The sequence below is a fragment of the Cololabis saira genome, chromosome 23, assembly GCF_033807715.1.
Source record: "Cololabis saira isolate AMF1-May2022 chromosome 23, fColSai1.1, whole genome shotgun sequence".
Taxonomy (NCBI): domain Eukaryota; kingdom Metazoa; phylum Chordata; class Actinopteri; order Beloniformes; family Belonidae; genus Cololabis; species Cololabis saira.
Window position 1 is genome coordinate 1,729,823 of NC_084609.1, and position 25,951 is coordinate 1,755,773.

The 25,951-nt window shown below is 41.1% G+C and overlaps 1 protein-coding gene across 1 annotated transcript; it reads left to right on the forward strand.

Annotated features, from left to right (window-relative positions):
* Positions 1 to 8,364: 8,364 nt before the first annotated feature.
* On the forward strand, positions 8,365 to 23,558 carry kiaa0930. Its single transcript, XM_061715071.1, has 9 exons — positions 8,365 to 8,879; positions 13,388 to 13,653; positions 14,990 to 15,067; positions 15,155 to 15,256; positions 17,076 to 17,216; positions 18,124 to 18,312; positions 21,918 to 22,077; positions 22,818 to 22,973; positions 23,141 to 23,558. Exons 1-9 carry the CDS (start codon positions 8,672 to 8,674, stop codon positions 23,179 to 23,181), a joined length of 1,341 nt encoding a protein of 446 aa, XP_061571055.1. The 5' UTR covers positions 8,365 to 8,671; the 3' UTR covers positions 23,182 to 23,558.
* Positions 23,559 to 25,951: the final 2,393 nt, after the last annotated feature.

Genomic DNA, 25,951 nt, shown 5'->3' on the forward strand with positions numbered 1-25,951 from the left:
TTTTTTCGTGTGTTTTTTCGTACGTTTTTTCGTGCATTTTTTCGTACGTTTTTTCGTGCATTTTTTCGTACGTTTTTTCATGCGTTTTTTTCGTACGTTTTTTTCGTACGTTTTTTCGTGCATTTTTTCGTACATTTTTTCGTACGTTTTTTTTCGTACGTTTTTTTCGTACGTTTTTTTTCGTACGGTTTCTTTCGTACGTTTTTTCGTACGTTTTTTGTACGTTTTTTCGTACGATTTTTTTCCGTACGTTTTTTCGTACGTTTTTCGTTATTTTTTTTCGTACGTTTTTTTGTACGTTTTTTTCGTACGTTTTTTTTCGTACGTTTTTTTCGTATGTTTTTTTTCGTACGGTTTCTTTCGTACGTTTTTTCGTACGTTTTTTGTACGTTTTTTCGTACGTTTTTTCGTACGTTCTTTGTACGTTTTTTCGTAAATTTTTTCGTACATTTTTTTCGTACGTTTTTTCGTACGTTTTTTCGTGCGTTTTTTGTAAATTTTTTCGTACATTTTTTCGTACGTTTTTTCGTACATTTTTTTGTACGTTTTTTCGTACGTTTTGGATCATGTCGGTCCCCCTGCAGCATAGGCCTATAGCAGCATATCTACCACCAAGCTATATTTGAGACTAACTATTATAGTCTTGTTCTATAGCTGCAACTATGACTACTGACTCTAACACACTAGAGTTTACACTACCTAGAGATTTACCAACACCAGCTAGAGGTTTACTAAACACTAACTATAGGCTTTACTAAGGCCCAATCCCAATACTCCCCCTACTTTCTTTCACTAGCCCTAAAAAAGAAGGGACAGATTTTAGGGCCCTTGTAATCTTCCCAGGTTTCTGTCCCAATACTCCCACTACTCCTACTTTCAGCACCACCCCTAAAATCAGGAAGCTGAGAGCCAAAAGCTGTTTTAATTTCAGCTGTAGCGCTGTTAATATACCACTTTATTAAGTTTTAATATTTTTTCAGGCATAAAAGTAACCGTTAAGATCCCCAACGTGGGCTCAGTTTATCCAAATAACGCCTTTATTCTGGCGTGATCTTCGCGAACAACGGGCACACGAGTGATTATGTACATTCACTGAGTGAATATATAAAGTATAAATATATATTTCTCGCTAGAAATGTAATCAAAACGCATTTTTATGCAGAAACTAACTCAAAATATTGATTTTATTCACTAAAAAATAAGAAATGTCCGCCATGTTTTTTTTTTGGATTGAGTCCGCAAATGACGACGAAAAGCATTCTGGGAAGTTTTTTGTCCCTAGATCAGCTAGTGAGCATCGGAAATCCCTCGCTCCGTAGGGACAGATTCAGCCACTACACTACTTTTCTTCACTCCCCCTAGGTGGAAAGAGGAATTGGGAACCACTACCCTCACGGGAACGCGCAAAATTTAGGGGTAGGGATGAAAACGAGGGGTAGTGGCAGTATTGGGACAGGGCCCAAACAGGAAGGTTTTAAGTTTAGTTTTAAAGGTGGAGGTGGTGTCAGCCTCCTTAACCCAGATTGGAAGTTGGTTCCATAGTAATGGCGCCTGATAGCAGAACGCCCGCCCTCCAAATCTACATTTAGATACTCTAGGAACTACGAGTAAACCTGCACTCTTGAGAGCGGAGAGCTCTGCCAGGAACATAAGGCACTATCGGGTCTTGTAAATACTGCAGAGCTAAGCCGTTTTGGGCTTTATATGCAAGTAATACAATTTTAAATTGGATTCTGAATATCCCTCTATCTCTCTATCCCTCTATCTCTCTAACCCTCCATCCCTCTAACCCTCTATCTCTCTATCTCTCTATCTCTCTATCTCTCTATCTCTCTATCCCTCCATCCTCCCAAACCTCTAACGTGTTCATCGTTTTCTTGCAGTATTATAAGGATGGGTTGACGTTCCGCCTCCAGCGAATGTCCCTGCTGAGCAACGTCGACCTGGCGCCGTCTGACCCGCGGCATTTCTTCTGCCGCATCCTGAGCCCCCCGTACCACCCATACCCGCCCCGGGGGGGGGACCAGAGACCCCCCCTGGCGCCGGGCCACCCGTACCACCTGTTCCACCCGTACCCGCCCCGGGGGGGGGACCAGAGACCCCCCCTGGCGCCGAGCCACCCGTACCACCTGTTCCACCCGTACCCGCCCCGGGGGGGGGACCAGAGACCCCCCCTGGCGCCGGGCCACCCGTACCACCTGTTCCACCCGTACCACCCATACCCGCCCCGGGGGGGGGACCAGAGACCCCCCCTGGCGCCGGGCCACCCGTACCACCTGTTCCACCCATACCCGCCCCGGGGGGGGGACCAGAGACCCCCCCTGGCGCCGGGCCACCCGTACCACCTGTACCACCCGTACCACCCGTACCCGCCCCGGGGGGGGGACCAGAGACCCCCCCTGGCGCCGGGCCACCCGTACCACCTATTCCACCCGTACCAGCTCCGGGAGGTTCCGGGATCATCGGGGGGGAGTACGACCAGAGGCCCCGCCTCCCAGGACCGGTGGGAGGACGACCGGCCAACGTCCGCCAAGGCTTCATCTGATCCAGGACTGGTCATGTGACTGGGGGCGTGGCCTATCAGCTAGTCATGTGACTGGGGGCGTGGCCTACCCAACTGTCATTGCACTGAAGTTGTATGTCTGACAGAATATGTTCCTCTTTCCTTTTTGTTGCTATAAAGCTTTGCAAAACAAACAAACTCCTCGTTTTCCTTTAGATGGAGACGTTCTCATAATAATCATCAATTCAATTCAATTCAATTTTATTTATATAGCGTCTAATACAACATCGTTGTCTCCAGACGCTTTCCAGAGATCCAGAACATGAACATAAACCCCCGAGCAATTATTACATAAACAATGGCAGATAAAAACTCCCATAGTGGGAGAAAAGCCTGACCGGGCCGTTACCCTGCCCCTCTCACTCCCACGCTGCAGGATCCGGTGTTGTGCATTCAGGGATGCTCTTCTCCACCGGCAGAGGATGCTGCACCATGTACAAAACAGAAAAAAAAAGAAAAGAAAAAGGGGGGCAGCACAAGAAACTACAGGAGCGATGGACAAAAATGATGGTTATGAGATACTTATAATAAATAAAAATGGAAATGTATTTATTTAATTTAATTTAATTAATTTTTTATTTTTTTTAACCTCCTCCACATCCTTTTATTTTATTTTATTTTGTTTGTTTTTTTTAACCTCCTCCACGTCCTTTTATTTTATTGTATTTTATATTATTGTATTTTATTTATTTATTCATTCATTTTAACCTCCTCCACATCCTTTTATTTAATTTAATTTAATTTTTTTTTTTTAATTTTTAAACTCCTCCACATCATTTTATTTTATTTTATTTTTTTAACCTCCTCCACGTCCTTTTATTTTATTTTATTGTATTTTATATTATTTTATTTTATTTATTTATTCATTCATTTTAACCTCCTCCACATCCTTTTATTTAATTTAATTTAATTATTTTTTTAATTTTTTAAACTCCTCCACATCCGTAACAGGCGCTCGTGAGACCATGACGTCACCTTTTGTCTCAGAGACAGTCAGGAATTAGGGAACAAAGATTCTTCTGAAGATGCTGGGCTTTTTGAATCGTGCAAAATATTTTTTGTACTGAATTATTTCGTTTAGAATAAAGATTGGATTAATTTTCAAAAAGCGACATTTATGAATATGAAATTTAGCCAATATAATTAAATTATTAATTCCAAAGTTTATTTTTTTTGTCCTCCACTTGTAAACCAACTTTAATGCTTTCAAATGTAAGAATAGGAATGGTTTGATCGTTATATTATCCAGTATTAAAGCTTCATAAAGGTCCTGTTTAGAAACAAGAGAATAAAAGATGCTCTAAGGTTTCCATGTCTGCGTTACAAAAAGTACAAATATTCAAATCTAAATTAAACCTTTTATGTAAAAAATCATTACATGGATAAACCTCATTCATTATTTTAAAATTAACTTCTTTAGCCTTAGGAAGTGGAAAGGAGAGGTAACTGGTTCTTAATTAAAAAACTAATAGTATAATGTTGAAATATCACGTATATGATTGTCCTCGTCCACGTCCTTTTATTTAATTTAATTAAACTTTTTTAACCTCCTCCACGTCCTTTTATTCAATTTTATTTTATTTTTAACCTCCTCCACATCCTTTTATTTCATTTAATTTAATTGTATTTTTTTGTTATTTTTAACCCTTCTCCACATCCTTTTATTTTTATTTTTTTTTTTAACCTCCACATCCTTTTATTTAATTTAATTTTTTTAACCTCCTCCACGTCCTTTTATTTAATTTAATTTAATTTATTTTGTATTTTTTTAACCTCCTCCACATCCTTTTATTTTATTTTATTTGTTTAACCTCCTCCACATCATTTTATTTAATTTAATTTATTTATTTTCTTAACCTCCTCCACGTCCTTTTGTTTTATTTTATTTTTTTTTAATTTTTTTAACCTCCTCCACATCCTTTAATTTTATTTTATTTTATTTATATTTTATTTTTTTAACCTCCTCCACATCCTTTTATTTAATTTTATTTAATTTAATTTATTTTTTATTTTTTAACCTCCTCCACATCCTTTTATTTAATTTTATTTAATTTTATTTATTTTTTATTTTTTATCCTCCTCCACATCCTTTTATAAATTTAATTTAATTATATTATTTTATTTTTTTAACCTCCTCCACATCCTTTTATTTAATTTAATTTAATTTATATTATTTTATTTTATTTTTTTAACCTCCTCCACATCCTTTTATTTAATTTAATTTAATTATATTATTTTATTTTATTTGTTTAACCTCCTCCACATCCTTTTATTTAATTTAATTTAATTTATATTATTTTATTTTATTTTTTTAACCTCCTCCACATCCGTAACAGGCGCTCGTGAGACCATGACGTCACCTTTTGTCTCGGAGACAAAAGGGTTCGCTCGTTTCGGGACGCCGATGCCCCGCCGGCGGCGCAGGGGCGGAGCTGCTGGTGTCGCGGAGGATTCTGACACCGTCAGGAACTCGGACCGGCGGCGAAGTCCCGCGAGATTCTGCGGGATCCTCCGGTTCCACCTCTTTTATCCGTGAACCTGTTACTTTAATACGGCTGTTTTAACGGAAAAAGTAGCTGTTTATCGGGAATAATAAACCTTAAAGCGTCGCTTCTGTTACTTTATTGTTTAAGAGATTATTCCATTAAAAAGGTGAGTGTCGATGACGTCATTTTTTCTTTTTTTTTTATTGAAATTATCTTTATATACAAACAACAAGGCATCAAACTTTATCAAAATGCTTCAACGAACAGAAGGAAAAGAAAAGAAATAAAATGAAAAAGAAAATAATGAAAGGGGTTAAAGGGCTTAGCCAATAAATTAGTTTTATAAAATGTATATAGCACAATTCAAGGTAATTCAAAATGCTTTACATCAACATTAAAAGCGGCAAGACACAAAACAGTAAATAGAAAATAAAATGATAAGAAAATAGGTAAAATAATAGAAAGCAGCAGTTGTTATAAAGTAATATCCAGCAGGTTCATCTCATTTTTAGATTATTCTTATAATGGCAAAAATTACGTTTGTATTCGGTCAAAACGTACAAAGATTGGGTCAAATACAGGATTACTAAAGTAATCTGTGCCGATATTCAACAATTATGTTCAAAAGTTTATTATTGCATTTGTTTTTGTCATGAGTTTGAGGGTTTTTAGAAAAATGAAGGAATTCGTTCTGGAAAACACAAAAATCGAGGTTTTACTTTCATTTACTTGGGTTTGTGGATGTGAAATTTAACCAGAATTATGATATTTTTCATCAGAAAGTCGTCATTGGTTATTGTTGTCCATTTAAAGTCCAAAAATAAGAGCTTTTGGTTAGAAATCCTGCAGATAAAAACCTTTGGGTGAAGCCAGTCATGTTTATCCAGACAAAGATTATTAGAATATAAGAATTCAAACAATAAATGATCAGGTTTCACATTCATCACAAAATATAGTTATTAGTTTCAATACGAAAACACTGAATGGTTTTACACCGTTTAAGGTTTTAAAATGTTCTTTTGCTTTGGGAGTCATTGGAAATGTGAAGTATTTTGTTCGTGGACGTGGAATAAACGTAATAATGTTTCCGTCGTCAGTTTTTCGCTGTAGTTCGACCAACTGAAATAAATAACTAATTTAAAAATGTTAAGCCTGTTAAGCTCCTCTCGCGAGAGTTCGGCTCAGCCCCGTTTCTGTGACGTCACCGCCGTGTTTACTTTGGGTGCGTTTAATTTATGAGCCGCTGCGTCCCGGTTCATTTCAGCAGGGAAACTCCTGAAAACCTGATCAATTACTTCCTTCATTGATGATTTATTAATGGTTAAAATGTTACTTTATTAACGGTTAAAATTTTACTTTATTAATGTTTACATTTTTACTTTATTAATGTTTAAAATGTTACTTTATTAATGGTTAAAATGTTACTTTATTAATGTTTAAAATGTTAATTAATGTGACCAGAGATAAAAAGATGAAGCTTCCACTCAGCCAAGATCCTGCCAAAGATCTGAAAAATGTAAATAATCTCTTTGATTTGATTTGATTTTGTACATGTAAAAACAACAATTAAAGAGAAGAGAAGAAAACAAAACAAAGTATTTCATACTTTAACACTTAATATCTTAATTTACATGTGCAAAAAGGAGTAGGAAGAAGTGTAAACTTATTCATTAATCATTTAGTAACACGTATTTATAATAACTAACTATACTATAATTATATTATATAGTTTATTATTTTATAAATTCATTTTAAAAGGTTACATTTTTATTTTTATTGTTATTTTGGTTATTTATTCATGAATTGTGTTCAGGCAGACGTGGGCCTCCGGTTTTTACTGTAGTTTCTATCAGTTATTTGCAATATCTATTAATCAATGTTGCTTTGAATTGTTGTCTTGTGTGCTACATGCAGTATTTTTTAAAATATTGTGAGTGTTTTTGTTTCTGCAGGGTGTAAAACATTTTGGTTTTGGTTGGAATTTGATCTAATTACACTTTAATATAATGTTTTAAGTTTATTATCTTCTAAATGTATTTTAAAAGGTTACATTTGTATTGTTATGTTGGTTATTTACTTATGAATTGTGTTCAGGCAGACGTGGGCCTCCGGTTTTTACTGTAGTCTCTATCAGTAATCTGTATTAACACTTTAATCTAACTTTTTAAATTTATATATATAGTTTCTATCAGTTATTTGAAATATTTATTAATCAATATTGGTTTTAATTGTTGTTTTGTGTGCTACATGCAGTATTTTATTTTTTTTATTGAAGGAAATGGATCTAGTTACACTTAAATATAACTTTTTAAGTTTATTCTTTTCTAAATTCATTGTAAAAGGTTAAATTTGTATTTTTATTGTTGGTTATTTATTCACGAATTGTGTTCAGGCAGATGCGGGACCCCGGTTTTTACTGTAGTCTCTATCAGTGTAAAACATTTTGGTTGGAAATTGATCTAATTACACTTTAATATAATTTTTATTTAATTATTTTCCTAAATTCTTTTTAAAAGGTAACATTTTTATTTTTATTGATATTTTGGTTATTTCTTCCTGAATTGTGTTCAGGCGGCCTCGGGGGCAGCCCCGGTTCCGGTCCCGGCTCCGTGACGGGTGACGGAATCCCCCGCAACACCGGAGCTCCGCCGCGCATGCGCCGTGCTGCGCTACTGTCTCTTTAAGTCCCGTGTTGTTCCAGGAAGTGCAGGGTGTTTCCAGCTGATCCTCCGCAGCGGGACCGGCTCTCCCTGCGCGCTCAGGCCGGGCCAGAGCGCTCCTTCCCCGGCCACCTGCAGCGCGAGGCCCCGCTGACCGGCCCGGAGAACCGGAGCCGGACCAGACCCGGACCAGGACCCGGACCCGGACCCGGACTCATGGGCCAGGTGTTCTGCCAATCCTTGCTACCTGCCGAGAAATGCTACTTTGTGGTTCTGCGCATGCGCACGGTGGATTTTCAAAGTTTGATTCATTTCTTGTGTAAAAAAAAATGTAATATGAGATGTTGAGTATTTGATCGTTAAAAATACACGACCCATGACATGAATTGCATTACACTTTTTGAACATTATACGATAAAGAGGAAAAAAAAGAATAATTCTATCGCTTTATTTGATATTCATTCAGTCATTGGCCTTTATTTAACCAGGCAGGTCATTAATAACATTCTTTATTTACATTTAGGGAGTAAAGGAAGTGGTTTAGGGAGTAAAACGCAGTAAAGGAAGTGGTTTAGGGAGTAAAACACAGTAAAGGAAGTGGTTTAGGAAGTAAAACAGTAAAGGAAGTGGTTTAGGGAGTAAAACGCAGTAAAGGAAGTGGTTTAGGGAGTAAAACACAGTAAAGGAAGTGGTTTAGGGAGTAAAACGCAGTAAAACACAGTAAAGGAAGTGGTTTAGGGAGTAAAACACAGTAAAGGAAGTGGTTTAGGGAGTAAAACGCAGTAAAGGAAGTGGTTTAGGGAGTAAAACACAGTAAAGGAAGTGGTTTAGGGAGTAAAACACAGTAAAGGAAGTGGTTTAGGGAGTAAAACGCAGTAAAATTGTAGATCTATAAAGGTATAAAACCATTAAGGAGCATTTTTTGGCAAAGCAGCAGAGATTGGCAGAACTCCGGCGCGGCCATGGCCTCCTTCCCCGGTTCGTGTAAGGCTGTCGGGGCCGCCGAGGACCAGAACCTGGACCTGAACCTGAATCTGGACCAGGACCTGGACCTGGACCTGCAGGACCAGAACCAGGACCTGGACCTGGACGGGTCCCTGCAGCAGATGCTGAAGGCCATCGGGGACGAGCGGAACCGGCTGAGTGGCCGGCAGGAGGTCAGCGGTATCGGTGAGTGGCCCGAATATTTGTCTTATTTCTAAGACACTTAAAACAAGAGTCATTACTGGAAAAAACAACAATTTTTCACCTTCAGCCAATGTCCTTGATGTTATCAGGCGGCCCGGTACAGTTCTGAAAACAAGTCCACGGATGTTTTTGAGAGAGGGGAGGGCTAGTGGGGGCAGAGCCACTTGTTTACATTCCACCAGGGAGATTGTGACTGGAGCAGTGGGCCAAGCTGCCCTGTCAAGGCCAGATTATAGAATCAACAATTGTATTGAAAAGAACAGACAGACTCCGTAATTTTCCGTCTGTCTTTAGTCTCTGGTTCCTCCAATCAGACGAATTTGTGATCAATTCCCGCCAAGAAAAAAAAAAAAATAATAAAAAAAAATAATAACACAAAGAAGAAATAAAGAAAAAAAATGTATTCACTCATTCCTCTTTAAATTAATTCCGGTCTTTCTGTCTCCATGATCTTATATTCCGCTGGGCTGGTTTTCCAAACAAAGTTTCAAGATGGCAGTAAACGCTGGTCAAGAGCAGAGACCATTTATTTAGAAACCACTTCCTGGTCCTCTGGACTCATGAGACCAACATGGACATGTCTGGTCTTCATGTCCAGAACCGGGAGCCTCTGGTGAAATGAATCATGGGAGAATTTACTTTTTTCTCTTCCTTTTTTTATTACCTAAATAAATAAGAAGTTTCTGCTGAAACAGTTGGTTTTATCTTACGGCGTCTCTGAACCGAAGAACCAACATGCGCAGCTCAGACGGGTCAGCAAGTTTCAGTTCCTCTGATCCTTCAGACTCGTGATGCGTTTGAATCGATCTGCTGCGCTGGCGAGACGAACCGGACCAGGAAACGGGGGGAGGGGGGGACGGGCTGAAGTCCTCTCAGGACGGACGGGTCACCTGACCCCAACACCCGCCCCCCCCCGTCCTGCTGCTGGTTCACCGCCGTGAACGAATCAATACATCTGATGGTTCTTGCTGCAGCAATCAGATACAACATGAGTGTCCTTAAAGGTCCTTAAAAGTACTAACATAAAATTAAACTCAATAACATCCGCCTAGCGTGCGCAGGTAAAAGCAACCCCTCGGAAACTCGGACCACTAGGATCCACTTGGTTCCCACATACACTCCAAAAGTCCGGTCTGCCAAACCCACGGTAAGGAAGGTAAAAATCTGCTCAGCTGACGCTACTGAGACACTCAGAGTCCTGTTACAACCTGGACACTTATACGGACACGGCGTAGTCATATATTGAGTTTCGTGTTTAACCTCCATATCCCCACAAAGTCAGTAAAATCTTTTTGCAACAATAAACCCTAACAATACTAGAGCTGTCTGGAAACCCCCCAGTTACCCCCTCCATTTACCATCGACACGCAGGAAGTGAGGAAGATGTTCCAGTATGGAGCTAGAACAGTCTCATAATTCACAAATGCACAGGCCGATTCACAAATGCACAGGACAAAATTCACAAATGCACAGGACAAAATTCACAAATGCACAGGACAAAATTCACAAATGCACAGGACAAAATTCGCAAATGCACAGACCGATCCACAAATAGACAGGACAAAATTCACAAATGCACAGGACAACCTTCGCAAATGCACAGGACAAAATTCGCAAATGCACAGGACAAAATTCGCAAATGCACAGGCCGATCCACAAATGCACAGGACAAAATTCGCAAATGCACAGGACAAAATTCGCAAATGCACAGGACAAAATTCACAAATGCACAGGACAAAATGCGCAAATGCACGGCCCGATCCACAAATGCACCGGACAAAATTCACAAATGCACAGGACAAAATTCGCAAATGCACAAGACAAAATTCGCAAATGCACAGGACAAAATTCGCAAATGCACAGGACAAAATTCGCAAATGCACAGGACAAAATTCGCAAATGCACAGGACAACCTTCGCAAATGCACAGGACAAAATTTGCAAATGCACAGGACAAAATGCGCAAATGCATGGACCGATCCACAAATGCACAGGACAAAATTCACAAATGCACCGGACAAAATGCACAAATGCATAGGACGAAATTCCCAAATGCACAGGACAAAATTCACAAATGCACAGACCGATCCACAAATGCACAGGACAAAATTCACAAATGCACAGGACAAAATTCACAAATGCACGGACCGATTCACAAACGCACGGACCGATTCACAAATGCAGAGGACAAAATTCACAAATGTACAGGACAAAATTCACGAATGCAGACCGATTCACAAATGCACGGACCGATTCACAAATGCAGAGGACAAAATTCACAAATGTACAGGACAAAATTCACAAATGTACAGGACAATTCACAAATGCACGGACCGATTCACAAATGCAGAGGACAAAATTCACAAATGCACAGGACAAAATTCACAAATGCACAGGACAAAATTCACAAATGCACAAGACAAAATTCACGAATGCACAGGACAAAATTCACGAATGCACAGGACAAAATTCACGAATGCACAGGACAAAATTCACAAATGCACAGGACAAAATTCACAAATGCACAGATCAATTCACAAATGCACAGAACGATTCACAAATGCACAGAACGATTCACAAATGCACAGAACGATTCACAAATGCACAGAACGATTCACAAATGCACAGGACAAAATTCACAAATGCACAGACCGATTCACAAATGCACAGGAAGAAATTCACAAATGCACAGACCGATCCACAAATGCCCAGACCGATTCACAAATGCACGGACCGATTCACAAATGCACAGGACAAAATTCGCAAATGCACAGGACAAAATTTGCAAATGCACAGGACAAAATTCACAAATGCACAGGACAAAATTCGCAAATGCACAGACCGATCCACAAATGCACAGACCGATTCACAAATGCACAGACCGATTCACAAATGCACAGACCGATCCACAAATGCACAGACCGATCCACAAATGCACAGGACAAAATTCACAAATGCACAGGACAAAATTCGCAAATGCACAGGACAAAATGCGCAAATGCACGGACCGATCCACAAATGCACAGGACAAAATTCACAAATGCACCGGACAAAATTCACAAATGCACAGGACGAAATTCCCAAATGCACAGGACAAAATTCACAAATGCACGGACCGATTCACAAATGCACGGACCGATTCACAAATGCAGAGGACAAAATTCACAAATGTACAGGACAAAATTCACGAATGCAGACCGATTCACAAATGCAGAGGACAAAATTCACAAATGTACAGGACAAAATTCACAAATGTACAGGACAATTCACAAATGCACGGACCGATTCACAAATGCAGAGGACAAAATTCACAAATGCACAGGACAAAATTCACAAATGCACAGGACAAAATTCACAAATGCACAGGACAAAATTCACAAATGCACAGAACGATTCACAAATGCACAGAACGATTCACAAATGCACAGAACGATTCACAAATGCACAGAACGATTCACAAATGCACAGGACAAAATTCACAAATGCACAGACCGATTCACAAATGCACAGGAAGAAATTCACAAATGCACAGGAAGAAATTCACAAATGCACAGGAAGAAATTCACAAATGCACAGGACAAAATGCACAGGACAAAATTCGCAAATGCACAGGACAAAATTTGCAAATGCATAGACCGATCCACAAATGCACAGACCGATCCACAAATGCACAGGAAAAAATTCACAAATGCACAGATCAATTCACACGTGTGTAGGACAAGATACACAAATGTATTTTTGATGCACACACAAATATAACCTGATTCACAAACGTTTTTCTGTCTGTGAGCTGCGCTGGATTAGCGTGTGACTCCTGACGTGACTCGATCCGCAAATACATTTTTTTAACACGGAAGGATCTGCAACCAATCAGATGTCTTCCTTTGTTCCAGCCAATCATAAGAGCGCACCCACATGAGGGACGTTACAAGTAACGCTGGAGGTGGTATTTTTGGCTGCGTTTTCTCGTTTTCTCTGCCATTCTTCAGCAAACGTGACTCGAGTGTGTGAAGTTTTCCGGCAAGATTTTTGACGTGACAAGTGCGCACATGGGACGGAGGGGGGCGTGGGCGGGACTTAAAATGAAGGCATCTGATTGGTTATATCCCCCTTGCCAATCCTCTGGTCCTCTGACCAATCCGTGCCATTCGGACCGCAAAAAACTGATTTCAATCAGAGTTTTTACAGGATTAAAGCTTTCAGAGAGGTCGGATTTTTTTCTTTCCTTTTTCTGAACACATTATTCACTGGCGACTCTCAGGATGGAAGGACCATTTCACCCAGTATAACAATAAATGTTTTTGAATACGATTACAGACTATACCTTTAAAAGTGTTTATGTACATGGACCATAGAAGTGTTGCTAACCCCCCCGTCCCCGTGTCTCCAGGCTGCTTCAAGGACGACCGTATCGTGTTAGCGTGGTGGTTTATGCTAAGCCCCCCCCATGTTAGTGTGGTGGTTTATGCTAACCCCTCCGTATCTCTCCAGGCTGCTTCAAGGACGACCGTATCGTGTTCTGGACCTGGATGTTCTCCACCTACTTCATGGAGAAGTTGTCCCCCCGTCAGGACGACATGCTGTTCTACGTCCGGCGGAGGCTCCGCCCCCCCCAGGTGTACGGGGGCGTGGACGACGGAGAGGGACGGAAGGTGGAGGTGGAGGTCTACAGGAGAGACTCCAAGAAGCTGCCGGGACTCGGAGACCCCGACATCGACTGGGAGGAGAGTGTTTACCTGAACCTGATCCTGCAGAAGGTGAAGACCTGGGGGGGAACTGGACCGGGGGGGGCAGAGAACCGGAACTCGGACCGGCTCAGGTCCTGGTCCAGCTAAGACCTGGGGGGGGAAAACTTCCGGTCCCCCCCCTATCCAATCAGAACCTTCCCAACCCCCAGACCTGAAGAGGAATTGGAGAAATCAGAATCAGAAAAAGTTTTATTACCAAGTCAGACATAAATCAGACGAGAGAACTTGACTCCGGTTCACATCGATGGCTCCATTAATACGGACGCCATTTTTAGAGGAAGGATGACACTGGGATGGAGGAGGAGGGAAAAAAAGAATCTTCACACTGTGTATTAATACCTAATGTCAAGGTGCAAAAAACACCTCGGCACAGAAAAGCAACATACACACAACAAAACAACATCATAACTTGCATGTGGGTGTGTGTGTGTGTGGGGGGGGGTGTGTAAGTGTATGTTTAGCGATGAGTCCGTGAACTTCCCTCAGAGCTGCTCCTCAGCCAATGTCCTTGATGTTATCAGACGGCTCGGTCAGTTCTGAAACAGGTCCACAGATGTTCCTGAGAGGGGAGGGTTAGTGGGGGCAGAGCAGCTTGTTTACATTCCACCAGAGAGATTGTGACCAGAGCGAACGGCCAAAGCCGCCCTGTCAAGGCCAGATTATAGAATCAACAATTATATTGCAAAAACAGGCAGCCTCAGTAATTTTCCGTCTGCTTCAGTCTCTGGTTCATCAATGGCGACTCCAAACAGACGAATTTGTGATCAATTTCCGCCAAGCCGAGCTTCCAACTTCTCCAAGGTCTTATCCATCTTGCCAATGAGCTCAAAGACGCCGCCAGCCTGCGATTCTGTTCAAGAATCACATCCAGCTTACGGCTTTGCTCCCCCAACGTTAAAGTCTGAGTGTTGATCACCTTGCTTGATCCTTCAGCCACGTCCGGCAGCTCTGAAAGAGCCAGAACAGCTGTCGACGACTTACGCGTTTGTCGGTAGACCAGGAATCCCCCTCCTCCGATCAGGAGAAATCCTGCTATCATAAATCCAATTATGAAGCATCTTCAACGTCCTCGACAGACAGAATCACCGGTTTCCAGTATTTGTAGGAATCCATTGTGTATCCAGCAAAAAATGTCCCATCGGGGCAGGAGGGCTCCCTTACCCCCTGACTTCTTGTCGCAAAAATTTGGTCAATTGTGCTGAGAGACCAGTTAATCAATTAATCAAATCGAAAGCCCATCAAACGTGGTTTTCAAGGAAACCTCAATTCTGAAATACTATTTCCATGTAAATTCCAAGGAAAATAGTTTAATTCTGAATTATTAATCCCGTCTCTTCCTCCACAGCTGGACTACGTGGTCACATGTGCCGTCTGCACGCGCTCAGACGCAGGAGACATCCACATCCACAAGAAGAAGAGTCAGGTAAGAGACGGCAGCAGGTGAGACCCGGCGACCCGGTGATGCCGTGACCCGGCGGTACCAGCCTCACCGTCTCTCCTCCTCCAACAGGAAGTGTTTGCGTCGCCCAGCAAACACGCCATGGACAGCAAGGGGGAGGAGTCCAAGATGAGCTACCCCAACATCTTCTTCATGATCGACAACTTCGAGGAGGTGAGACCGAGGCCACGTTTCCACATAGCTGGTATTCACAAAAACGGATATTTCCCCCACTACGTTTGGAAAAATACCATCCCTTGAACAAACTGTTTCCTGTCAGAGAGATATGAGGTGAACCATTTTATAGCAGTACCAGAGACCCCAGTGCCGGCCATGAGTTTGGAGTGGGAGATGGAATCACTGAGGTCGAGGAGGATGAGGATGGTGAGAAGGCCAGAATCTGCCGCCATGAGGAGGTCGTTGGTGATCTTGATCAAGGCAGATTCTGTGCTGTGTTTTGGGCGGAAACCGGACTGAAATGGCTGAAAGAGGCTATAGTTGTGCAGGTGGTTCTGGTTCTGGAGGTCGGTTGCTACTGTCTTTTCCAGAATCTTAGAGATGAGTGGAAGGTTGGAAATGGGCCGATAGTTATTGTGGTCGATTGGACCTAAAGCAGGTCATTGATCATTCCTGTTTCATTGGTTTGATCTGGTTGCCACGGTGATGAAGGAAGTTTGGGTCACATGGGTGATCACCGTAGGTTATATAAGTATCCAATCACCTGCACTGAGGAGGAGAGAGGAGAGTTAGGTAGCCGTAATTTTTGTTGACCGCTTTGTACTGATCACCCCGATTACACGTTTGCAGTGTACACATTTAAACCTATTAAGCGTGTAATCGGAAGGCCGTTGAGTTTTGTCATTAAACGCCTTAAAACTTCTCTCAGACTCAGCGTGCTTCTCTGTCAGCAGCAGCGCGTCATGCAAATACAGGACCCAACAAAAACTCTCAAGCGGCTCTTAAAAGTACAGGAAAGCTGCAATAGCAGGTTTTTGAAAAATGGGAGTGATGGAAGCTTCAGTCTTCAGTGATGGTGGAACTGATGGAACAGCAGCAGTGGAAACTATGGCAGTTCTAATAGGTGAGACATTTGGCAGATAGGCTTTAATTAAGGCAGTGGGGAGAGGATCAAGAGGGCAGGGAGAGTTCTTGGATGCTTTGATGAGTCTATTATTGGTTTCAGACCTGGACCTCTGAACCGGTGACTAGGAATGTTTGATATTTTACCGTTCACGATAAACCGCCAAAAAAAATTCCCCACGGTAAGAATTTGTATCTCGCGGTAAAAACGATAAATTCCCGTTGATGATGTTTTTGTGTAACAAACATGGCGGATCTGAGAGCGAGGAGCTCGTTGTTAAACGAGGCTCCAGCTCCGTTATCTGGAACTATTTTGGATTTAAAAAGAGACGAGGAGCAAACATCATCTACTATATGCAGAGTCTGCAAAAACACAGTGAGCGCAAAGGATGGCTTTTATTTATTTGTCCTGTTTCTTTATTTATCAGGTTGTATTTTTTTCTATCTTGTGATTTTATAAGCTAGGAAAACTTGAAGGACAAGGTACTTTTGCTGTTTGCACTGTTATCTCACTGTTTAAGCCATACAGTTGGAATAAATGTTGAATCTGTTCTTACATTTCAAACTTGTTTCATTTGAGTCATTACAGTTTTCCAGTACAGGTGTACTGATTTAATTGGTTTTTATTAATTCAATTTAATTGGTGTAGTTTAGTAACATTTAGTATCTTTTAGAGCAGTGATTTGGCTCCAAAGACTGAATGTGGTGATAGATTTATATTTACAAAGGTGGAGTTGGTATTTTTTCTATCATCATTTTTATCGTTATCAGGATAAATACCAGAAATGATCGTGATACATTTTTTAGTCCATACCGCCCATCCCTACCGGTGACCCAGACCTCTGACCCAGACCTCTGAACCTCCAGGCCTCTAACCCTCTAACCGTGCCTCTAACCCGGTCTTGTGCTGCAGGTGTTCCGGGACATGACGGTGGGCGAGGGGGAGATGGTCTGTGTGGAGCTGGTGGCGAGTGACAAGGCCAACTCCTTCCAGGGCGTCATCTTCCAGGGCTCCATCCGCTACGAGGCGCTGAAGAAGGTGTACGACAACCGGGTAGGTGGTTGCGGCGGGGGCCGGCGGGGGCCCCTGGGACTAGGGTTTCCACCTTTCAGAAACAGAAATACGCGACGCCCTGATTTCAGCAGCGTAGGCGCCAAAAAAACATCCCCAAAACTTCTAAACTTCATAGAAATGTATTTATTTTATATGAAAAAACAAAATGCTGTTTTAAGTTTAAAGTGCTTTAATAGCATTGAACTTGCATGACTGTACAGACAGACAACCATGTAGCAGCTGAACTAGCCTCCTATGCTACGTACGTCCACATCAGGTGAAGAATATGGTGTAAAAGTTAATTAATTTCAATAATTAAAAGGTGAAACTAATATATTACATTGTCTCATTACATGCAAAGCAAGATATTTTAGGCCTTTATTTGTTATAATTTTGATGATTTGAATTGTTTATTGATTTCATAAAATATTCCCTTTTTTTTTTATTTGGGGTTTTCATAAACTGTGAGCCATAATCACCCAAATTATAACAAATAAAGGCTTGAAATATCTCACTTTGAATGTAGTGGGAAATAATATATTTGTTTCACCTTTAGTTGAATTTACTACGAATTAAGTTTTGCAATATATTCTAATTTTCCGACTTTCCCCTGTGAAAGAGAAAACCAACATATGTTGCTGTCTTTAATGTCTTTAATGTCTTTAATGTCTTTAATGTATCTTGTCCTTTATTTTGTTCATTATTGTTAGTTCGTTGTTCATGTGTGTGACAGACGTGCATCATGGGACAATTGTGAAATACGGAATCAACTGTGTTCCGTATTAGTTCAATACGGAACACAACTTTTAATTCCCAATTCCGTAACAATTCCGTATTTCAAGCCTGCCCTGGCCACCGTTACCCACCGTTAACCGTTAACATACCTGTCCCTGTCCTCCTCCTGCAGGTCAGCGTCGCTGCTAAGATGGCCCAGAAAATGTCGTTCGGCTTCTACAAGTACAACAACATGGAGTTTGTGCGGATGAAGGGCCCGCAGGGGAAGGGCCACGCAGAGATGGCTGTTAGCCGCGTCCCCACGGGCGACACGTCGCCCTGCGGCACCGAGGAGGACCAGGCGTCGCCCGTGCACGAGAGGGTGAGACCCCGACCCCGAACCGACCCTAATATTGATCAGCTGTCATCAATACCGGGTGAAGAGTTGAACTTCAAAATAAGAGCTTAGTCACGGCTTCAAAGATATTACAATTATTAATTCATGTCAAAGTTGAAGTCTAAAAGTTTAAATGTAAAAATGATGAAAGTATCTGCATAAAAATGTAATTAAGATAAATATTTAACTTTATTTTCAGAATTTAGTTGGTATTTATACAAATAAATGAGGTATTAATTTCAAGTGTCCGGTGGCTCTGGTCTTTATCTCAGACCACGTTTCCACATAGTTATTTACAAAAACAGATATTTCCCCCTCTACGTTTAGAAAAATACCATCATTTACATCAGATCGTTTTCAAAATCTCTTCATTTACACGATGTATAGTTGAAATAACTGCAAAATAAGAACTTGTTCACGACTGCCAAAATATTACAATATATTACAGAATTCACACCAAGTCAAAGTTGAACTTTAAAAGTTTAAACGTAAAAAGGATGAAAGTATTTGCATAAAAATGTAATTAAGATAAATATTTAACTTTATTTTCAGAATTTAGTTGATACAATTTAATTCAATTTATTTTTGTAGCGTCAAATCATAACAAAGGTCATCTCATAACACGAAAAACATATAAAAGTGATCAGATATAACACATAAAATAATGTATAAAAAGATCAGCATCAGTGATAAAAGTGATCAGATGTCACACATCATAGAATAAAACTCAAGCATCAGAAAACATCAGCAAAACATCCCAAAAACACAGTAACATCAAGCTAGCTGGCTCTAAAGATTTTTATAGAGGGAGGTTTTAAATTTAAATGAGGTATTAATTTCAAGTGTCCGGTGACTCCGGTCTTTATCTTAAAGTCATTTGTTGACTTTCATATAAATCAACATTTAATTAAATGAATGTTATCATTTTAAGCAATAATGTGAACGTCTTCATAATGAATTAATTTCAGCGTCGATGCAACCGTGACGGTTATTTAATATTTATACAATAAAACTCCTGATTAGTCCTTTTAAAACGTTTATTTTCCAACTTCAGTTTTAACAAAGTTATTCGTTTTTTTTTTTCATTCATATTTTTAAAATCATTCTGATTCAGAAACGATTTAAAGTAAATTTAGAAAAAAAAGGGCAAATTCTCAAAATAATTATTTTTATATTTTCTTTTGCACACATTTTGAATTAAAGTTTGAAAAAAAATAGAAAAAAACATTTGTCAAATTTCTCTCTCTTAAAAAATTACAACTTTAATGTAAAATTGAACCATGTGTCCGGTGACTCCGGTCTCGATCTTAAACAAGAACATTTAATGACTTCCATATAAATTCAACATTTAATAACATGAATGTAATTATTTTAAGCAATAATGTGAACGGCTTCATAATTAATGAATTTCAACGTTTATGCGACATGACGGTTATTTAATATTTATACAATAAAACTGATTAATCCCTTTTAAAACATTTTCAAACTTCAGTTCATGTTTTTCAAATCATTCTGTTTCAGAAACAATCTAAACTAAATTTAGAAACATTTACAAATTGTCAAAATACTTATTTTTATATTTTTTATTTTCTTTTACACATTTTGAATTGACCCTTAAGCCCCGCCCCCGTTGCTAGGTCGGACCGAACTGTGTTCCCGTCCACTTCCGCTGTAAAAACAGCGTTTTACATCATTTTATTTCTAATTAATGTACCAAAGAAAATCAACAGCAACTAGATATAAATAAAAGGATAGATATGAATGAAAAGGAACACTTCAGGTACCGTGTAGTGGGTTTATAAAAGGAGGTTTTCGGTAAAAACTAGATCTTTTGAAAGTTTAGCTGATATCATCTACATAGCTTTATTGTAGTTTACGGTTGGTTTTGGGATGAAATGTATTCCTGCGATTCTCTCTGAGTAGCAGGTGTCACTTTTACAACTTTTACACACAGCTTAACCATTTTAAAATGAATAAATAAAAGTCTTTCATGGTTGTAGCTAAGGTAAGGTAAGCTAATGCTGCCGAGCCGACTTTGTTGTGGAAGTACGGATCAGATTTCTGCCAGTTTGGGGATAAAAATACACTGCACCCTCACGACACTACAAGTGTTCCTTTTACTAATAGCCTACAAAGTTTAAAATAAATAATCCAGTGATTTAAATATTGATACAAGGCAAGTAAAAACCTTTTCCACGGATGTGAACGAGAGAGACGGCTGTTTGGTCCAACCGGATAAACCGGATGTAGCAACGGAGAATCACTTTTGGTCTGTCAGGGACCAATCAGAAGGCTGAAAAAGGGTCAATTAAAGTTAGAAAAAACTAATTTGTTAAATTTCTCTATAAAAAAAGACAACTTTGATTGTAAAATTGAACATAATCTCTTGCTGAGGACGTTTGTGTCCGGTGACTCCGGTGGACCCACCAAAATAAAAGCCTTTCCTCCAATAACCTTCCAGATGATTCCAGATTAGTATGGACTGAGTAACAGGAAGTGGTTTTTCTGTATGGACTGAGTAACAGGAAGTGGTTTTTCTGTATGGACTGAGTAACAGGAAGTGGTTTTTCTGTATGGACTGAGTAACAGGAAGTGGTTTTTCTGTATGGACTGAGTAACAGGAAGTGGTTTTTTGTATGGACTGAGAAACAGGAAGTGGTTTTTTGTATGGACTGAGTAACAGGAAGTGGTTTTTCTGTATGGACTGAGAAACAGGAAGTGGTTTTTCTGTATGGACTGAGAAACAGGAAGTGGTTTTTCTGTATGGACTGAGAAACAGGAAGTGGTTTTTCTGTATGGACTGAGAAACAGGAAGTGGTTTTTCTGTATGGACTGAGAAACAGGAAGTGGTTTTTCTGTATGGACTGAGAAACAGGAAGTGGTTTTTCTGTATGGACTGAGTAACAGGAAGTGGTTTTTCTGTATGGACTGAGTAACAGGAAGTGGTTTTTCTGTATGGACTGATAACAGGAAGTGGTTTTTCTGTATGGACTGAGTAACAGGATGTGGTTTTTCTGTATGGACTGAGTAACAGGAAGTGGTTTTTCTGTATGGACTGAGTAACAGGAAGTGGTTTTTCTGTATGGACTGAGTAACAGGAAGTAGTTTTTGTGTATGGACTGATAACAGGAAGTGGTTTTTGTGTATGGACTGATAACAGGAAGTGGTTTTTTTGTATGGACTGATAACAGGAAGTGGTTTTTGTGTATGGACTGATAACAGGAAGTGGTTTTTCTGTATGGACTGAGGAACAGGAAGTGTTTTTTCTGTATGGACTGAGGAACAGGAAGTGGTTTTTCTGTATGGACTGAGGAACAGGAAGTGGTTTTTCTGTATGGACTGAGTAACAGGAAGTGGTTTTTCTGTATGGACTGAGTAACAGGAAGTGGTTTTTCTGTATGGACTGATAACAGGAAGTGGTTTTTGTGTATGGACTGATAACAGGAAGTGGTTTTTCTGTATGGACTGAGTAACAGGAAGTGGTTTTTCTGTATGGACTGAGGAACAGGAAGTGGTTTTTCTGTATGGACTGAGTAACAGGAAGTGGTTTTTCTGTATGGACTGATAACAGGAAGTGGTTTTCCCCCCAGGTGACGTCGTTCAGCACTCCGCCCACCCCGGAGAGGAACCGGCCCTCCTTCTTCTCTCCGTCACTCAGGAGGAAAGTTCCCCGGAACCGGATCGCCGAGATGAAGAAATCTCACTCGGCTAACGACAGTGAGGAGTTTTTCAGGGAGGAGGAGGACGAAGGTGAGGGGGCGGGGCTACGAGGGGCGGGGCTATGAGGGGGCGGGGGTACGAGCGTTGATTGGTTCTTATACCACGGTCTGTGTGAATACTGGATTCTGGTTGGCTGGCAGGTGTAGGTCATCACTTTTAACCTACACATAGAAAACAAGTTTGGTCACATAGCCTGATAAAAACGAAAACATCGTGAGAGACACAGAACCCGGCAGATTCTGACAATCTTAATTTTATTCAGATATTCCTTAAAATGAGTGAGTAAGCTCAGTGCGAAGACAGAGTGAGAATCTTTTGAAGAAAACGTTTGATTACATTACAGCCAATGGGGACTGAGGCAGGTATTGGCGCCGCTTTAGCCTCCCCCGTTTAAATTTTGTGCATACCCCGCCTGTCAAAGTCACATTTTATGAATCCCAACACCTATGTCTACATTCTGACCAAAAATTATTGGTCTCCTTTTTACGGTTTGGCCGTGAGCTCGAGTTACAAATAAAAATGTGCGTTATTTTTTCCCTGTTTCTCACACTCTACCAACCGACACCCGCACTCTAGATTTGACGAAAAAGTGATTTCCAGTCCTCGCTTGAGTGCTCATATTTTGAAAAGTTTACATCTTAGGAAAACACTTTGTTCTGTGTTTTCCGCATCGTCCATATATTTCTGATAATGTCCACCTCGTCGGGCTTTATTATCCCTTACTTATTATTATTATTATCCCTTACTTAACGGCGTCCTCGTGTCCTCAGATCTTCACGGCACCACCAACCTCCGCTCACGCTCGCTGTCCGGAACCGGCCGGTCCCTGGTGGGGTCGTGGCTGAAGCTGAACCGGGCCGAGGATTATTTCCTGCTGTACTCCCACCTGACCTACGTCACGCTGCCGCTGCACCGCATCACCACAGGTGAGAACGCCGGTTGGAACCGGTTCTTCGGGCCCAGAGCCAGTTTTTTGTCAGTGGAAACAGAAAACCCGGTTCCAAACTCAGACCTGGTCCAGGACCAGAACTTTGGTGCTAAAGGGTTAGCAGGGGGTACCAGAGGGGCTGATGGGTAATGTGTTTGTGTGCAGACATCCTGGAGGTGCGGCAGAAACCCATCCTGATGACATAGCAGGCCCCGCCCCCCCAGCACCAAGTGCCTCCATCATCAGGCCCGCGGCGCGGCGGCGGCTACGTTAGCCGGCGGCGGCGCTGGTACCTACATTAGCCGGAACCGGCGGCGCGTCCAGGCGGAGGCCGACGCCCACTTCAGGAGACGACCGCCCGATCCAACACCAGCCGTTTCGAGAAGTGCCTCCTCCTCAGTTCCTGCCGTGTTTTCCGGGTCGTCTCCACGGCGACGGGCCCGGCCCTGGGGTCACATGACCCCTGAACTCTGACCCCTGAACTCTGATCCCGGACAGACGGGGTGAAAGAATGTTTCATGTAAATAATCCTGCTGCTTTTACTCACGGAGACGCCTCCGCCGCTCTGCTTTAACCCGCCTGGGGCCCCGGCGCCGTGACCCGGCGCCGCCGGGCCACCCGGACACGACATCAGGACCTGGAGCCTGATTTCCCATCAGCCCCTGCTGCACAGCTTAAGTTAAACTCTAAAAGGGAAGTGGCGGTTTCTCCGGCGTCTCTGCCCAACGCTCACCTCACCTTTTTCTAGGCGACACGTCGGCCCACTGTAGCTCCTTTAATGTAATAATTTCCTATAATGTAATAATTTCCTGAAAATGTAATAACGCCTAAAAATGTAATAAAATTTGCACTTAGCTCAATCAAAAATGTAATAAAACCCAATAATGTAATAAAATATCCTGACGGATATTGTAATAACATTTATTACATAGAACTCAAAGTCTGTAATTTAACCCAAAAGTCATTCTGGTGTTTCAAATCCAGCGTATAAAACATTCTTAGATACTTAAAACACAAAATGTAGAACTCTGGACTGAAAATGAACATATATATTACATTATTTGTCAAGTATTACATTATCAGTTTTGAAAAAAAAAAGACCCACCTGAAAATGTAATAAATTCCCAATAATGTAATAAAATATCCTGACTGATATTGTAATAACATTTTTACCAATAATGTAAAACTTTATTACATTATTGGGAATTTATTACATGGAACTCAAAGTCTGCAATTTAATTCGAAATTTTATTTGGAAATGTTTTATTGATTATATCTTAATAATTTTTCTTTTAGGTTGACTATTTTACACCAGTCCAGGGACAGCTGATGCAAAATAGCCTTTTTGGCTAATTCTGGCATATTTTACATTTGTTTAAACGTATTATTAATGTGCATTGTCCCTGATAACTAAACCTTTAAATAAATAAAATAAATTCAATAGTTATTCTGGTGTTTCAAATCCAGCGTATATAACATTCTTAGATACTTAAAACACAAAATGTAGAACTCTGGACTGAAAATTAACATATATATTACGTAATTTATCAAGTAAGTAAGTAAGACCTACCTGAAAATGTAATAAATTCCCAATAATTTAATAAGGTTTTACATTATCGGTAAAAATGTTATTACAATATCAGTCAGGATATTTTATTACATTATTGGATTTTATTACATTTTCAAATGAGTTACGTGCAAATTTTATTACATTTTCAGGAAATTATTAAATTATATAATATTATTCCATTATAGGAAGTTATTCCATTATCGGAGCTACACACACTTTCCAACGTTCCACCTCCAGCGGCGCCGACCCGGTTCTGCTCGCCGGCCTCAGGTCGGAGCGGAGAGAGAAATCCAAAGTATTACGACCTGCTCGGTTCTGGTTCTGGTTCTGGTCCTGGTCCTGGACCGGCGGTTCTGGTTCTGGTTCTGGTCCGGACCGGCTCGGGAAGCTTCAGTGTTTTTCTCAGATGTGTAAAAACATTTTAATGTTTTAAAGTTTGAACTTTTCACAAAGATTCACATCTTTTTTTACTTAAATTCTCACGACGACCCGACCGGCCCGGAGGAGGTTCTGCCGGGTCAGGACGGTTCTGCCGGGTCAGGACGGTTCTTTTCCACCATTTATCAACGACCGGGACCTTGGACTGGACTGATGATGGATATTGATCTGATCGGCTCCCGGAGGGGAAGAGATTCTGATCAGCTGGTTCCTCCAGCTGATCAATACCAGCTGATCGGAGATGCTGGTCTGGCCCGGTTGGAGCTCCGTCTGGTTCTGGCCCGGTTGGAGCTCCGTCTGGTTCTGGCCCGGTTGGAGCTCCGTCTGGTTCTGGCCCGGTTGGAGCTCCGTCTGGTTCTGGCCCGGTTGGAGCTCCGTCTGGTTCTGGCCCGGTTGGAGCTCCGTCTGGTTCTGGCCCGGTTGGAGCTCCGTCTGGTTCTGGTGTTGGTTCTTGTTGCTTCATCTCGTATTTATTTATTTACCCGACACGTTTTATTCACTGTTTGTTGTTTCAGAACCAAATAAATAAACACCTGCTTTTTCTGATGTAAAATAAACTGATGATTCTCTTCATTTCTTGAGTCAGAGAGTGCCGATCGCTCTGGTCACAATCTCCCTGGTGGAATGTAAACAAGGTGGCTCTGCCCCCACTAACCCTCCCCTCTCAGGAACACCTGTGGACCTGTTTCAGAACTGACCGAGCCGCCTGATAACATCATGGACATTGGCTGAGAGCAGCTCTGGGCGGAGGTTCACGGACGGACTCATCGCCTCACAGAAAGAACCTTACTGATAAACACACACAATTCCCTCAACGCAACGCCTTCCTCGGCTCCTCCCTCTTATCAGCCCCCCCCGACAGTCTCCGGGTTTCGAGCGCTAGACGGCGATAACTTGGATGTACTGTGCGGGGACCTAAGTTACCTACGATACTTACGATACCGGATACCTACGTTACGATACCCACG

Excerpts from the sequence above, each read along its gene's own strand:
- kiaa0930 (XM_061715071.1), top strand. The coding sequence starts at position 8,672 with ATGGCCTCCTTCCCCGGTTCGTGTAAGGCTGTCGGGGCCGCCGAGGAC. Across the intron at positions 8,880-13,387 it reads GCAGGAGGTCAGCGGTATCG|GCTGCTTCAAGGACGACCGT; the intron begins GTGAGTGGCCCG and ends GTATCTCTCCAG. Across the intron at positions 18,313-21,917 it reads CGTCGCCCGTGCACGAGAGG|GTGACGTCGTTCAGCACTCC; the intron begins GTGAGACCCCGA and ends TTTTCCCCCCAG.